This window comes from Pagrus major, chromosome 3, assembly GCF_040436345.1.
Source record: "Pagrus major chromosome 3, Pma_NU_1.0".
Classification (NCBI taxonomy): Eukaryota; Metazoa; Chordata; class Actinopteri; order Spariformes; family Sparidae; genus Pagrus; species Pagrus major.
This window is the reverse complement of record NC_133217.1, coordinates 13,561,967-13,579,506: the sequence shown is the minus strand read 5'-3', so window position 1 is coordinate 13,579,506 and position 17,540 is coordinate 13,561,967. Positions and strand designations below refer to the sequence as shown.

Sequence of the window (17,540 nt, the reverse complement as noted above, 5' to 3'; positions counted from 1 at the left end):
TGACAAAATGTCTCAGTTTTCAGTAAACTAAATGTATTTATCTTTGTAGCACAGCTCCTCCCAGATAATACTGTGAATAGCAATGTTGGCAACACACAACACAACAGTGTTTACATGGATTTTCCCCGGAGATGAATGAGCTACACATATACATGTATTTTGTCACCTTACCTTTAATTACCTTCTTGTCTTGGCATCAGCATCACACCACCTTGTGTCTATAAAATGCTTTGCTCTATGTCCTTCCTTTTTTTCCACTTTTCTCCTCACTTAACCTTGGCTGTGTCATCTCCTCGTCCTTTGTCATCCCTAATCCATTTGCTATATTTGTATACAGCATATTGTCCTTTACTGTTTACCATTTTGTTTTTAAGAAAAATGCAACACTGTCTCAAGTTTGCAGTTCCCAGCTAACCCTTCAAGCAACAACACCCTCTTTACACATACGGTTTAAGTAGCTTGCCAGTTGATGCCATGAGCCAGAGGTCCAACTACATAGAGTGTCCTGGGTTTAATCAATTGTCTGATCGATAGCTCATTTAACAGGTGAGCCAGGAGCAGAGTGGCCTATCAGCCACAGGGCTAAAGCAGGCATCTGTATAGCATGAACACACATATAACCTGAGAGAGAAACAGAGGGATAAAACATGCAATCTCTGCTTTGGGAATGATTGCACACCCATAGGCATCCATGGGTGTGCCGTTAAGCTGGATGCTGTGTATGGGTTGCTTGAGATTTCTGCACTGCTGCGATTACCACTCCTTCCTGATTTTTCCCGCTCCACCATACGGGGTTTCTCTAAGGGAATGTTAAGCTTTGTAATCGTTAAGTTGGTTAGAGTTCCTGAGGAATGTTTGAAATATGGTTACGGTTTTCAATGCATGAAGATTTGAGGCTGGATGGGGGGGGGATCTTATGTCTGAGTGAGTGTTAGTGTATTTTTTTAACCCCGATATATTTCACATTAGTTGACTTGTGAGGTAATGGTGCTTTCATTACTGACATCCACATGCTGTTTTAACTTTCCTGTTCCCGCGCACACATGCATGCATATCCACCCCTTACACGCATACTGTACAAAAACACACAAACCTCAAGAGCCCAGTCCACACTAACCCCTTGCCTCATCTCTGCACTCTCTCTCTTCACCCCCAGTGGGAAAGGGTTGAGGCCTTATCTTAGCAAAACACTCCATCCAAGTCCCCACTTGCTAACAGGCTTTACTGGCTAATCTTTAGCTCAGACAAGCGCCTGGGCACTCGACGAAGAGTGAAGGAGAGGGGGAGAGAGACACTGAGAAGGGAAGCGGAAGAAGATGGGGATGAAAAATCCCCTATTTTCACCGATTGCTGCTGAATTATGAATCTGTCCTGTTGTATTCCTGTCCCACTGATATAAATATATATATATATGTATATGAAATATATATATATATATATATATATATATATACACTCTTCCTCTCTTTCGCCCTTTCCCTTCCCTCCCTCAGTGCCATGTGGTGGGAACATCACATCAGACAATGGGACCATCTTCTCCCCTGGTTACCCAGAGGAGTACCCTAGCTCAGCGGACTGCTCCTGGCTGATCACCGTGCCTCCTGGATTCGGCATCAAACTCAATTTCACCCTGCTTCAGGTTCATGGGCCACACGACTTCATCACTGTCTGGTAAGAAGAAGTGATTTGTTTGTTTGATTTGTTGAAGTTTCTTTTATTAGAATACTGTGTATATTTTGAGCCTTTTAAAATACCTGAAGATGTTAAATTTTGTTTGTGGGTAAGCTGAAATTATATTTTCACCAATTTTCTCATAATACCATCATCTCAAGGCCAAACTCCAAACTTCATGTAACAAAGTGCCATCAAAATGTATTAATTTACTTGCAATTCCATTTTGTCATTATTATCACCTCTGCATTGCCTTTAATTTCAGTCCCTTTTTTCAATGCCTTGTCACCCACTACTTTTCAACCTGTTACTCCTCCACCTTTTTTCCATATCCGCCTCTACTGCATTGCAGGAAGTATCCCAAACCCTTACAGGTAGTGAATGCAATAAGCCATGGAGGATCAATCAGAGCAGTCGGTGGAATATGTTTCCCACCTCTTTAAATAAGTGTGTGTAAAAAGAAGAGAGAGGGAGACTGAGAGTAGGTTTTGGCTGGTGGAAATATGTGTGTGCTCTTGTTTTCTTGTTAATGTGTGTGTCAGGGCGTTTATTTGGAAGGTGTATGTCTTTTTGCCTGACTGGGTATCAAAGGGTAAAGCTTCCTTTCATCACCTCCATAATGCATGGCTAGGCCCTGCCATATGTGCAACCAAAGACAGGATTTTGCATGCATGATGGTTGCCAGTCCCAGTTGATCCCCTCTCCCTGAGACAAGCTCCAAAGGTCCCAGCTCTCTGTGAGACCGGAGATATGACTGGCAGCCAACCTGGCAACTTGACGACCACATGAAAAGTCCACATGGCGTCGGGTGACATCTATGTTTTACGGAGTAGGCTGCTTATAGAAATCTGTGTGAAGATTCTTTAGTCTGTGGAGAGTTTGTGTCACAAAGTCGACATGGCCGAAGTGAGCCAAAATGTCTATTTTCTGTCATATTGTTGCTCTTCTGTAAACGGCCCCGGCTGTGTTGATCTTTCCCAGCAAGCTCATGCAGCGCCAAGATGGGGACTATCATGTTCCCCAGTTTCCAGTTACCACCGCTGTGTATCTATCCACTGAACTACTGAGCCAAGGAAATGGGCCCCGTAATGGCGGCTTGGCCAGAGTGCTGTCAGGCAGCAGTCCCTAGCCAGCCGTTTCCAGAGCTGCTTGTAATCTCCCATGCCCAGTCTGACAGCCAAAGACAGATGGTTTTTAAGCTGAATGGTTGCGGCAGGAATCTGGGAGCTGGCTTAATCGGCCATGGCCACGCCAGGGGACTGCCAAGGCTGGGCCACAGCTTCCAGAGACACTCCCATTGGATAGCAGTTAGCAGGGACGGCGCAATCCAGACCTGTCATTCCATGCTTATCTGTAATTTTTACCTTATTTCAACATAATCACCCAGAGCAGCCTGGAGTAATTGCTTTGGGTATGATGAAGTGAGCAGCTTGGTTATACTCTGCTGCTGGAAGCCGCTCGACTATAATCTGGCACGTAGTGTTGTTTGGTTTTCTCACTGATATGCGTCACAGAGCCACGAGGTGTTTTAGCATTGGATAAGAGGCTGCTGACAGAAAATCTCCATGGTTAATTATCATTACTTTCCTCAAGTGTGATGTTATATTTGAAGTAACAGTTGACCTGTGACCTTTTTTTCCCTTTAGGGATGGTCCACAGGAGACAGCCAGGAAACTGGGAGTGTTCACCGATGGAGAGCCCAATGATCCGCCCAGTAGCACATCCAATCAAGTACTGATACGTTTCCGTAGTAACACAGAGAAGGGTGGACTGTTTCATATCAACTATCAAGGTATGTAAAACTCACTCACTTGATCCTTATTTCTACCAGATATTTTGCACATATTCTGTGTTTGATTCCCTCCATGTCTTTACAGCTTACAGACTACAGTTCTGCCTGCCACCGCCCATCATTCCTAATGCAGAGATCCTGATGGCAAGCAAAGAATTCAAAATTGGTAGGTGGGAAACACTGTCACAAAAGGACATATCCATACACATATAGATGCGCACAAGTACTGCTGTCAAGGCACTACTTTGGTATTACATGTTGGTCCCATCCTGACTTGTGGAATTGTTAAATTCACCTTACTTATTAACGGTGTTGGGGGTATTACTGTTGATAACTTCAGTAATCACATTACAGTTACGAAAAAATTATCTCGTTACTTGCGCTTCTTTATGGGAGGACTGAAAACACAAATCAAACGTCCCTTTCTATGCGTGCTTACGCAACGCTCCTTCGTTACGTGACTCGAGCAGGAGCAGAAGACGAGCGAAAGACGAAGACGAGGAAGGAGAGTAGAGGCGACAGAATGGAAACATCATTTGAGAGATGGAAATTCGGCCACTACTTCGAACTTGTAGAAAGAAAAGAAAAAAATTTGACTGTGAAATGTAAGCTGTGCCCGGGGCAGAAACAGCTATCCACCGCTGCCAACACAACCTCCAACCTGACCAAGCACCTGCAGCGGCAACATGCTAGCATGAAGCTAGTGGCTGCTAAAGATCAGACCGAGAGTGATGCTGAAGAGAAGATGCTGCCGAGTCCAACACCAACAAAACAGGCAAGGCTTGACTTTGAGCAAAAATTAGCAACAAAAGCATCTTGTTTAATTTTATAGTGTTAATTGGCAATTAAGGTATGGTGCATCTCAGGTGATGTCATGGAGTAATCCAAAAGTAATGTAACTAGTAGTGTAACTAATTACTTTAAGCAGCGAGTAACAAAGTAAAGTAAGGCATTACTTTTTTAAAAAGTACTGTGTAATGGATTACTTTTTTTCAGTAACGACCCCAACACTGCTTATTAACTTGACTGTCAGTTTGCATTGCCTCAGGTTCACTGACTCAGTTATTGACTACAAATCTCATAAGGCAGTGGTAGTGAATGCAGACTCACACCTAAACTACATAACCCAGGGAGTTTTGAGGCTGCAGTATAAATGATTATGACAAAATAATGAGAAAGCCAGAGGGATTTGATGCAGGTGCTCTCATTCTCTCCTGTAGAAGACAATGGAGATTATTTCTCCTTATCTGTTTATTTGCATACCTCCTCGACTCATTATTATTCAGACACACAAAGGCAGCAACACTAGTGTTTCATCTATAGGATCCCCAGTGGGGATTTATTATGGTACTTTTCCCCACTGTTAACTTTTTCTTTCACTGAGACAAACATTAGATCATGATTACTTCTGTCTCATATCCAGTATCCTGGCAAAGGAACACTGCTGTGGTGTATGAAAACATTGTGGTTTGTATCAATCATATGGATTGTTGCCACCATCTCTGAATCGTCATTGACTGAACCTCTCCCTTCTCCATTTCTCTCTGTTCAGGTGATATAGTGCGCTACCGATGTCTTCCAGGCTACCAGTTGAGTGGAAACAGCATTCTGACCTGCCGATTGGGGACGCACTTGGAGTTTGAAGGGCCTCCACCCTCATGTGATGGTGAGTGATTGAGTGAGGCTTTAAACCTGAAATATCGATGGCTGAACGTGGCTGACAACAAGATGATGTGGTTATATAGGCAGAATAAGATATTCAAAAGTCTAAACACACCTGCAGCACAGTGAGCCAACATTGAAACAAAAGAATACTGCAGGACGAGCCTTAAAACTCGGAAGTGAGTTTTGGTTCTGGATTAAGGTCTGTGGTTTACATAGATTTATGGGATTTTCATGTCTTGTTACACAACATAAAATCTGTAAGAAAATACCCCGTGTATGATTTTTTGAGCTTGTATGTGTCTTAAAAAAGCAGTTGCTAACAGCTGGCGTATTGAGGGTACATAGGTTGTCAGGGACATTAAACGTCTATACAACAAATATGAGACCTCATCTACTCACTAGTCTGCCTTTATAGCCCTGTTGTGTTTTCGCTCGCAAGCTATTCTAACTCAGACTTTCCAACTTGTCGGTTTATCCATTTATAAGTGTGCACAGGAAGTTTGTTAATATGTTAAAGTGCTGTAGTCCTTGCAAAAAATGTCTTCTGTCAATCACAAATTGTTTCATAAATAAATCACAACACAGGCCAAGTTCTTCTGCGACTGTATTTTCGGCAGGGTTATAGGTAGGCAATATAGTTTTCCTCTAATCAGAGACTTGTGCACTACTTTTAGTTTTGCCTTATTTCTGGATCCCATGGGTACTCTTTCTGCCTGTAGTCATCGAGCCGCAGCCACATATCAGTTTGGTAGCCTTTTCCATCTCTGTGGATGATACTTGGCTCCCATGAGGCTGAGGGTGGCTGTTGTAGTGCTGTCTACATGCTGAGATATCGTCCTCCCAAAGGAATCAATGAGTGCAGTGTTCCCAACACACCGCATCATCATCATACTGCATGTTGTGTGTGATACATTTCCTCTGGGCTAGAGACTGGGTGCATATAAGGGTCCCACTGTTTTTCTCTGCTTCAGAATATCATAAAAGCATATATCTTTCATTCTTCTACTTTCTGTTTTAAAACATCTTCATTCCTTTTTTTGTGTCTTTCTTTATCGTTGTTTCACTCCGGGCTTTTGATGTACGAGGGAGAGAAGGCAAAATTTGATAAATGCAAGGCGTACTAATAAGGAAAAATATACAAATGCTCTCAGCATGAGGTGAAAAACAGAGGGAGATAAAAGGGTAAGGCTAAATAAAGAGGGCAACAAAAGGGAAATAGGAGTCATCTCTAGGCCAATAATGAAGATGTGGAACAACGTACCGGGACACACGGTGAGAGGCACAACATAGGGGACTGAAAGTCTCAAAATTCAAGTGAGAACAAAGGAAAAGGGGACATCCAGAAATTTGTTGTCTCTATTTATTTTTACCCCTATGGAGTCCTGTCTTTTGCCAGCTAACCCTGGTGAAAGCATCCACTGATGTTGCCATTCACAGGTTTTTGAATTGTGAAAACATCATGCTTTGCACACAGCGTTGCCTAGCTATGCTAAACAAATCTGTGTGTTGTTTTGAAATGAAAAGTTCAGCAACAGTCAAATGTATTTACTTGCAATTTGCAGTGAATTTCAGCAAAGTTCAGTACATATGCACTTGTGCTCATGACTTGTGTGGCCTATTAATTGCTCCCCTATTGCTGAGAGACACATTATACTGGGGACAAACAGTTCCATCAGAAGAGCTAAGGGAGTCAGGAGTTGAGTGTGAGGAGGCCGAGAGTGTTGAGAAGTGAGACAAAAAGTGTGAAGGAAGAGGAGAAGATTGGATGGAGACAGAAGAGCGTTGAAAATAAACAAATAGGAAGAGAACAGTGTGAGATTACTTTGAACAAGCAGAATCCTTAAGGAAAAAGACAAACATCAGTCTGGAAAAGATGGAAGAGAGACTGCTAAATGAGCAGAACAACAGCAGAAGCAGAAGTGGGAGCAGGACAGGAATTAAAAAAGCAAGGCTAGAGAGAGAGACGTAGTTGGAGGACAGTGAAGAGACGAAGTGCACAGCTCATTGAAATGCAGGGGACATGCCGGCTGCAGCTGCACCTATCAAATCACCACTTCTAGCTCTGACAAGCACAACCCTCCCCTGCACGTCTAGCTACCCCCCACTCAACGGCACACTCACACATGTACTGTATAAACACACAAACTAGTCTAGCATGTTTTTGGGTTTCACAGCAGTGGATGTTGTCATTGTGACGGTCTTCCAGAGAACAGCACTGGAACCTACAGCTGGTTCTGCAGTGTTGTTTGCTCGGCCAGTATCCTCTCTCATCCTCTGCACTCCCTCCTCCCTCGCTCACCACTTCCCTCCCCTGACTCACTAGTGTCAGACTTCTGTTCTTACGTAACACATGTACCCTTTATTCCCCGTTCTTTTTTGTGCTTTTCGGGGGCTGGTTAAAAACACATCGACAAAGTGTCACCAACAGATGTCTATCTATACCCTAACCTGTCTTTCTCTGTCTTTACATTTCTTTCAAAACGGACATACAGGCCAACAAATAAAAGCCACCACCTCATACACAAACTCACTCTTGAGCAGAGTCCTGCATGGGTCCAATTTTGGAAACCCGCACCAGCCCCGCCCGTCAATAAAGGGACCCGTTACCCGACCCGTTATCCGTCATTACATAAACAGCACAGACACAATTCACTCCATTTTAACCGCTTTATTTTTTACCTTTGTGATAAAGGCTACAGACAACATCAATTCAGCGGCATTGCATATAAACATCTTCCGTTTTGAATCTTCAAAATAAAATCATGCACCAGTCCGTACAAGTGCGTTGTGCAAAAGGAAAAAAGAAAAACATACCACAGCCAGACCTCATTTTTCCTTTTGGAAATGAATCTCTCAATTGACCCAGCAGCGGCTTTCCCACAACAAGTCTCTGCGTGTTTTCTCAGGGACGAAATACCTAGCTTGCGGCGCTCGAAAGCTAAAACTTTTTTGCACATCTTGCAGACGGCGTAGCCACTACCTACTTATTTTCTTGGTCTTGAAGCAAACCAAACTTTTCCCAGACGTCCAACTTGGCCCTTGATGATGTATTGTCCTCAATTTCATATTCTCCACTCGCCAACTTCAATTTTATGTCGTCCATTACGCTCAGCAGCTAACTGGCGTGGGCGGCTCAGTGACAGTGGCCGAGACGTTGTTTATTTAGCCGGAATTAGTCAAGTATCACGCAAGTGTCAAGCCACTGCTTTTCACAATAAAATGATGAAAATAGTTACCCGCCGCCCCGCCCGTGTTAGTTCAGTTCCACCCGTGCCCATACCTGTTAATTTATACGAATATATTTTGTAACTGTCAGAAACTGTTTTTGTGGGTAACCCGTCGGGTACCCGTGGGTACCCGACCCGTTGCAGGACTCTGCTCTTGAGTATTGTTGCTAGTCACGATGGCAAATGCGTTTAGCCTCCCTCTCATAATTCTTGCCATTGGAACAACCGGTTGGTTTGTTCAGTATTTGATTTGCCTGCCATTTGATTAAACTGGGTTGTATTGGACCTGCAGTCCTTAACTAAATCTGCTGTCTGCTGAGACCACAGGGAGTTCCAACAACACGTTCAGAAAGCAACAGCATCAGTGCAGTGCAAGTGTTGCTTGAATTCATTAATAAAACACAATGAGCTCTGATGATTCAGAATCCCTGTGTTTATCCCCCAGACAGATTTCTGGTTAAAACCTGCATAATCACCCATCACATTAGTTTCCCAGCTAGCTAGCATTCTTCATCCCACTCATTCCCTTTTGCCTCCCTCGACGCTCTGTCTTCATTTCCCTATTTGTTTCCTAGATTTTTTTTTTTTTTTGACCCAGCCCCCTTCTTTCAGCCCCAGAGAATGGATTACAGCTGCCCCTTTTTCACATCTTCATTGTCATCCCCCAACTTCTCAGTGGGTTAGGTCCTGATCCACGCTAATGCTTATGTTGTGGCCCATCCCCTTCAATCAGCTCGTTATCACTCCTCAGCTTATGCTAATTAAATACCAACATGAGTAAAGGCATCTCAGCAGCACTACAAGCTTGATACATGATGGATTTATGCACGTCTGTACTTGCACTCTGGAGTGCACAGAATGTGCGTGTATGGATGCAGATGTGTGTGCATCTGTGCTTGTCTGAACGTAAGCCTACCACCGCATTATTTCATTGGGAAGCTGTTGTATACCATGAACAATTTATACACAAACAGAAGGGGATATCTCACAGATTGCCGTTCCTGCTCCCGGTTTATTCCATTCCTTGTCTCATTAAAGTGAAATTTAATTTTGAGCCCTATCAGTGCTGATCTCACCTTGAGTGTTGAAGCTGCTTTTTTCCAGCTGTCAGATTTGTCCCCTAATACCCTTTTGTTTACAGCCAAACAGAGTGATGCTTCATTTCAAAGTGGATTAGTTTAATAAGTAGCAGCCTATAGATAAGAGCCCCTGCCTGTCTCTTTCCATCAGCTCCAAGACTAGCTGAAAGCAGTTTTGAAGACACGTTGGAGCTTTCTGAAAGGTCACTGACAGCATACATCTCATGCTCAGAGAATTGATTGTTTAATGAACTTCACTCTTAGATTTTATATGCCACTTCCAGGTGCAATCAGTTTCACTATCAGTGATGGATTTAAGCTGTTTGACTCACACCCACTGAGGTGCTGGAGGTTGTAAATGATTTCACAGGCTTGTTGAATGTCTTTTTGGAATTTGGGATGAGCATAGATTATTGTCACTTCTTCCAAAGTTAGATGCAAAAAGTACTAAAATTGTAGATTTCTAATTTCCACTTCATATGCAGCATGATGGTGCTATTATTGTATGTGTCACTGTTCATGCTGCCGGAATTGCATTCTCTGAGATCTTAATCTCAAACAGCAAATTAACCCCCATTTCCATTTGCAAAATGTTCCCTTAATGTTTTGAGTCAGTACAATAATTTTATTTTCCCACTACTGTATGCTGCTGAGTAACAACTACTGTTTCTTGGGGCACCCTGGTGGCCGGAGAGTTTGATTCCAGCTGGGGACTTTTGTTGCATATCATTCTCTGTCTTTCTTTCCGCTCATTGCCTGTGATCTTTCTCCTGTGGCTGATTTAATAAAGGCATTAATAAGCCCCAGAAAGTAAAGTTTATTGACCTGTGGTAAACCACACTTGCAGATGTTAACAGGGTTCAATGGTAGTGGGGTTTTTTTTCACTTGCCCGACATACAAATAGGTCAGAGATCCACTTGCCTGAAGTCAATTTTTACTTGACCCTTTTATCTGCTAGTGGTTATGAAATAACAACAAAGACTCAAGTTAATTGTCATGTTTAATTTTATCTGCCTTGCTCTCAAACTCGTGGCAAACTGTGCAATACATAGTTGGAGTTTTGCCGAAATCCTCCAACACCACCCAACTAAACTCGTGTTTCCAGGATAATTAAAAATATTCACTTGCGCTTCACGTCATAACAACTTTGGCCACCATCATTTTTCTGTAAGTTCACATGTGCAACTCTCAACAGATAAAAAGGAAAGGAGATGGCTCAATCCTGTGGCAGTTTTTTTGCCCCTGTTAATCTGGAAATCCTCATTTTTTGAGGCCTAATTTAGTGTTGGCCTGCTTGTGGCAACATTTGTATGATATATGAGTGACATTATCTGAGGTTTCCTGAGGCAATTAGCCCCACCTGGTTGACCTGCCAAGCAAGGTAAAACAAATGCTAAGAATTATTTGCAAATGTTGTTTAACCCAGGCTGTCTGCCATATTTTTTTTCCTGTAGATTTGATAATCTCCTCCCCTACAAACACACAGAGGGGAGGTGGAACAAGCCAAGAGACACACTCACAAAGACAACAGTGCATTGACACAAACACATGGCCTATTAGCATACACAAAAGCAAGTGTGTATACCCCTACACACACTATCCCACAAATGAGGCGCTGTTTGAAAGTGATTCAGAGCGTTCAGTATTTCACTACTGTAATGAAGGACCCACTAGTTCCAAGTGCTGCTTCACCCTGAGGCAAAACAGGCTCAGGTATTACAACTGGGGCATTTACATCACCAGCTAAATTTGTTGTCACACTTGGTTGACTAACACACTCCTGCACAAAATGTACCTGGTCACATGCACTTTGAAGTGTTTTTTAATCACATTTGTAGCATCTTATGGTGTTTTTTTTTAATCTGCTATTATTGCAAGTAAAGCCTCTGGCTGGTGTTTAATGAGGTAAATGTATGTTTTTTTCTGTGAGTTGAAATTGTCTTTTCTTAATTGTGAAGCTCTTAACAATCTGTTGAGTTGAGCTCCAGCACAGCTTCAATGTTAAATCAGTTCAAGCTGTTGTCAATGCATGTCAATGTAGGCCCTTAGGATTCTTTGTGATATACATTAGAATGCAGAAAACATTTACTTTATATAGATTTATGGTACCTTATTTAGCTACAGACAGCAATCACAACCAAACAATAAAAACAAATGGATAAGTTTCTCTGCTGTGGAAAGAGTTATTTCACACTCTACCTCTTCAGCAGTCAGCCCCATTAGGTGAGCAGCAAGAACAATAGGAGGGGGAAAAAAACATGTCGCAGTTGCACTGTGTCGTCGTTGCAGCATCGGTGTCCTTTCATGTTGCAGCTTTTTCTGGGGGGTTCCACTGTGTATGCCGACAGCTCTGGCAGATTAAGAGGTTGGCTTCACAGCTTCACAACAGACAGGAATGCTGTGTAACGTCTGATAATACAGACTGAAACCACTAGAAAATGTCAAAGGGTGTCATGGAGATGTCCCACAGGAATACCAATCGTAGGGAGGAGGGGGGTGAGTTGAGATTGATGTGGTCTGCCCAGACGTGCCACAGCTATAAGGCTTCCAGGCAGATGTGAGCATCAGCCGCCAAGTTAGCATCACATATGTCACATACTGACAATGTGCAAAGAGGAGGGAAGATGCTCATGGCAGGTCAGTTATATTATATAATATATAAGCCGTTTTGTGGACTGACTTATCATTTGACAGCTTTGTTTCCTGCGACAGCATCAGGACCAGAATGACAATTAGTTTAGCGATGCTTTTAGTCGCATTGAGTTGCCTTCCAACAACAATATGGATCTAACCAATCCAATTTGTGCTTCAAGGTAAATTAAATTTGATAAAAAGAATGAACCATTTAGGACTTGTGTGCAATAATGAAATCACCACAGAAAAGTAAAACAAAAACTTACCATTTTTCCGAGAATTCAAACTAATCAAGTGTTTTTTTTTTTCTTGTTTTGTTTTTCAACAGTGACTTGTCCCATGAATGAAGTATTGACAGCGTCCACGGGTGTCATCATGAGCCAGTCACCAGGCAGCGGTTTCCCCCATTTTGAGTCTTGTTCCTGGGTGGTCAAAGTAGAACCTGGCTACAACATCACCTTTACTATTGAACACTTCCAGACCAGCCGTCAGTTTGATGAGCTTGAGATCTTTGATGGTGAGCCACTGTAACCAGAACTGCAAGGATTTGTTGACTTACAGATCAGTCGATGCAGAAAATATTCACCAAACTATTTAGATTCATCTATAATCTATATCTGTATTTTCTCTGTTTTATGTTGTATTCAACTGAAAAGCTTTCGATTTTGGACTGAAAACAAGACATTCAAAGACATCAGCTTCGACTTTAAGAAACTGGGATGGACATCATTTCACCATTTTTAACATTTTATAGACCAAATGAATAATTGATTAATCTAGAAAATAATTAACAGATTAATAGACAATGAAATAATCATTTGTTCAAGAATAGTTGAACTGAGCATCCTGTAACATTCCTGGTCTGGGCGGTGCTCACTATGTATACTATTCAGTAGTCTATTGACTTTAGGTCCCTGTGACACCTCACCCAACACTTCCTCGGCTAATTACTTTATTTCACAAATATCCACAATTAAAGGCTGAAATGAGCCAGACAGCTGAATTTACAGTTCCTAACAAAGCTTTCCACATCTACTAACAGAAAATCACACAGGCTCCCTTTCATGGTGACAGATCATCTACATCTGTCTTTTACATTTGCATGTGATTAGAGGCAGAGTCAGCACTTCTGCCAAGCTGCTCTGAGAAAATGGCGGTGGTACACACCACTGTTCCTGATTAGTGCTTTTTATCTGCTGCTGAGTGAAGGAGAACAGACATTTTCTAACCTAAGGGTTGCCAAGCCAATTGTGGAAAGAAATCTTTTTTTCTGCAATTAGCAGCTGAGAAAATTTTTATTTTTGCCACAATTCTAACAAAATGCACAAACCCTCAAAAGCCACCGCTTTGGGAAAATTGTGTTAATGTAAAAATTCAGATTCAACTAAATTAAAACTTGCAAAATGGGAATATTTTTTGGGGAAATTACATCCTCTGTTCCATAAATTTGCATTTACAAGAACATGATATTTAAATTATTCTTCAGATTTAAGTGTTTAGATCACAAGGAATCATTTTCAAGACCCAGTGCTGGTGGTGGTCTACATATTGGTGCTCTTATTCTTTTGCACAAATTCATAAGAGTTTCAAAGTTGGATTCTTAATTGTCTTCTCTTCAACCAGGCCCTTCCAGACAGAGCCCTCTCCTGATTACCCTCAGTGGTAACTATTCCAGCCCACTGAGCATCACCAGCTCCAGTAACAAAGTCTACCTGCACTGGTCCTTTGACCACACTACCAGCCACAAAGGCTTTCGGATACGCTACTCAGGTGAGTCAAGATCAGGCATACACTACCCTGAAGTCACAAGCTTTTTTTTTATGTTAAATGTGAATTCAGTGGTCCATTTAAAATCGATTTACTCTGAGAAATTGATGTTTGGCTTTGTCGCTTCTGGACATGGTTGTACATTCGATCTCATCAGAGGTGCCTTTGGTTTACTGTGTCAACAAGACCAAGATTTGGGCTGCCAACTGCAGCTGAAATAGCTGGAAATATGACCCATCTCCATGACAACCTAACGGGGGTGGCAGGCATGTGCGGCGCTACTCGCTGTGAAGCACAGGCCGGGGAATTAGCAAACACTGTTTCTTGTATTGCTTATTATTCTTCTGTTTTGTCCTGCTCCCATGAAGGATCCGTTGGTATACGACACCTGCATAACTCGCTGTGAATAATGACTGTGTAAATATTTAAAAGGCTCCCTCCGTTCTGTATCAACACCACTCAGCCAGATTGACTAATCGTCTCTCTCCTCCTCTCAGTGGAGCTCTCGTCTCCCCAACCGGATGTTCTGTCGTTTTTCTGTACTTTTCCCTCTTGCCATTTTTTTTCCTTAGCCATGATGGATTTTGCCATAGCAGGCTAAGTGACAGAAGGACTAAGTGATGGCTGAGAACCCACAAGTTGCCTTGGTCAATATGGAGTTCTGTAGTACCTTAGTGGGGAGGAAGTAACAGATGGTACGGGCATATCCATGTATTCTGCTGTGTTCTTCATCAGTTCATGTTTTGTCACCATGGACCTTGTCTCCATCACCAACAGTTTCACTTGTTTTCTGATCTATATATTTGCCTTATATTGGATTTCCGTGTCTTATAGCTACTGTGTGATTTTAAATTGTCTTTTTTTTATTGTTTTTGCTTTTGTGTGGACCCCAGGAGAATTAGTGACCACTTTGCAGAAGGTAATGGGGAACGGTATGAAGAAGAACGTTTTTGCAGACATGTCCTTCAGCTACTCCCCATGTGAATTGTCTATGCTCCCCATCCAGAGCCATCCATTTCTCTTATCACCTCATTTCATAATGATTCTTAATGCTTATATGTCCCTCCCTTTGTATGTATCACCATCTTCCTCCCATCATCTTTCTCCTCCTCTCTATTATCTATTCCAATCCAGTCACCTGCCAATGTGGATCTGATTCCTCTGAGCTGCAGGGCTGATTGCAGTGAGACAAGCTTTATACTATAACAGGCAGAGAGGGGGAATGAGCGAAGTACACAGAAAGAGTGGCAAATGAGTTCGACACAGATAGAAAAGATGAATTGAACTCAGGAGCCGCCAGTCACTGTGACTGACAGGAGGAGGTCTTGCAAAGGAGCGTACAGTAGCTCAGTTGGTTTTAAATATCTTTGGTTCTAAACATTGGCTTTTCTATTCCTAACTCATGTAGCAACCAATTAATGTGAATCCATCCCTTGATGATTGTGGAGAGGACAAACTCGATTGTCACACTTCACAAAAGCCTGAAGTTCACCTACTGTGTATCATCTACGAAGAAATCTTTCTTAGTGAATCTCAGCGTCATATTCCACATAAAGCCATCTCTTCAGTGCCACAGAATGGTCTGTCAGCTCACTTGAAAAGCCTCACAATCTCTGTCTCACTGGAACAATTTGTGTGAGGCAACAACATCTCATTAATGCTGAATACATATTACACCGCTGGCATGGCTTTAAGTTTTTATTCTGTAAAGGAGTTTTATCTGATTGCACGGTGCTAAAAATTCCCACAGACTTTGAAAGAAAGGCCATTCCCACTGCCACATGTGAGTGGTTTGAGGGGGAATTTGCATTTTTATAGGACAGTAAAGTGGTCACAGTGATTAAGTGTAATGGTTAATGTGCTTTTTTTGTGTCCATGGTCCACTTCCATCCTAATCTCTCCCCACAACGACTACCATTTTCTATGTAAATAGCCACATCCTGTTGCATCACACTATTTACTTAAATGTTTTCACATTGTGTGTTCTTTTTCTATTCTCCAGCAGGTGTGCACTGATGACATGTTATTGTGATTACCTCATTCTATGGGAACCATGGACCTGTTGCCGGCTCTGTTGGGGATGATAAACGATTATTGCAGCCACCAATTTAGCCAACAAACAAAAACAGATACTTTCTTCCTGTTATTATGTATCCATCACTTTTATGATCCTCCTTTGCTCCTGCTGACAAACTCCTGTTTCGCTTTGTAGAACAATAGTTTCCTTTAATCAATTTTCCTTGTCTCTAGTCTGCAGTTTTTGCCTTAAAGAGATTGTATTGTAGTGCTTGTATTAATACATATCCTCCTTTACCATGCCAGGCGTAGAAGACAGATGCAAAACAGATCTTGGGCTCTGTGCTATTGAAGGCACATTAATCCTTCACTCCTCAACAACTTGCATCATCTTGCATCATTATTCGGATTTTATGCTTGTTGCACTCAATTTTATTGGTATGCATATTTATATCTGTACCTATTTCTTTTCTTTTTTTCACAGCGGCCTACTGCAGCCCTCCAAACAGTCCTGTTAATGGCACAGTGCACAGTCTGACAGGCACTAAGCTAGGCAGCACCCTGCGTTTCAGCTGTGACCAGGGCTTCCGGCTCATTGGCCAGAGCAGTGCCTCATGCACCCGGACTGCACAGGGGATCTACCAGTGGAATGCACCAGTGCCACTTTGCCAAGGTGAGGGCCCGATCACAGCAGCAGGTCATGAGGAAGGATTAGAGGGTTGGAAGTTGTTCAGAAAAACATAGATGCAGAAATTTAACAGACTAGATTGTCTTATTTTTCTTAATTTAAGTGAGACAGATATGCTTGGTAAAACAAGATGAGACAGGATTATTTCACACTGCTAATGTAGAAGAATTTTCTTAAATTAAGTTACATTTCGTCACGTTTCATGCAACTCATATCATTGGGACTAAACTCATTCAGCATTTAGTCACACTTTTCAAAAGTGATGAAACAACCGTCAAGCTGTGCAAAGAAAACAAGATTTTAACACTTGTAGCTTAGCTGGCATGCTGAGTGAAAGAAGACATTTTTGTAGCAAAAGTATTTTGTAAGTTCAGTCATTCTGATTTAAGTTGATTGAAAAAACTATCACTGAATCCATTTGCTTTGGATCAAAGTGTGATTTCAGCTGACAGTGTGCCATCACCGACAGCCCCTCAGCCTTAGGCATGCTTCAAGGAAGCTCACTTCACTGTGCATCAGAATGGCTTTGATGATAACACTGAATCAGATTAATAATATTTGGTTTACCTGGGCTGAATTGTTTGATATGTCAGACTCATGGGTTAAAGTCTCTGCTATCTGCTTGTCACTGTGCTATTTTCTTTTTCAGTGATGGATAAAAAAATAGCAATTATCTACTCTCAACTGAGATTGACACTTTATTGGAGTTGGAAAGTTTTTTTATTTGACAAAAAACCCCAAATGAATAGGATAGCTGATCATGGTGTATTCCTGTGTTCATATTATTTTCCATTACAAAACCGTGAAATCTAAAAGTCCTACTTTGAAAGTCTCGTTTCCAACCAGATTTGTTAACGGTATTAGCTGAAGCGTAAACTGAGAACAGCAGGGCAGCCATTCAGTGTCTGGTCAAGTCTGCACCAGGTGTAATCTCCACATGAATTGCATGTGCTCTCTCTAGACTTGATTGTTTACTATTGTGCAGATGGCAGCCCGAGCT

General features: G+C 42.0%; 1 protein-coding gene across 1 annotated transcript in view; it reads left to right on the top strand.

Annotated features, from left to right (window-relative positions):
* The window catches only part of csmd2 (CUB and Sushi multiple domains 2), a 241,593-nt gene that overhangs the window by 197,010 nt on the left and 27,043 nt on the right, over positions 1-17,540 (top strand). The window contains exons 44-50 of the mRNA XM_073463092.1: positions 1,494-1,671; positions 3,318-3,463; positions 3,549-3,629; positions 5,016-5,129; positions 12,398-12,586; positions 13,693-13,839; positions 16,337-16,525. Coding sequence (XP_073319193.1) covers positions 1,494-1,671; positions 3,318-3,463; positions 3,549-3,629; positions 5,016-5,129; positions 12,398-12,586; positions 13,693-13,839; positions 16,337-16,525 — 1,044 coding nt within the window. The remainder of the gene's footprint in view (positions 1-1,493; positions 1,672-3,317; positions 3,464-3,548; positions 3,630-5,015; positions 5,130-12,397; positions 12,587-13,692; positions 13,840-16,336; positions 16,526-17,540) is intronic.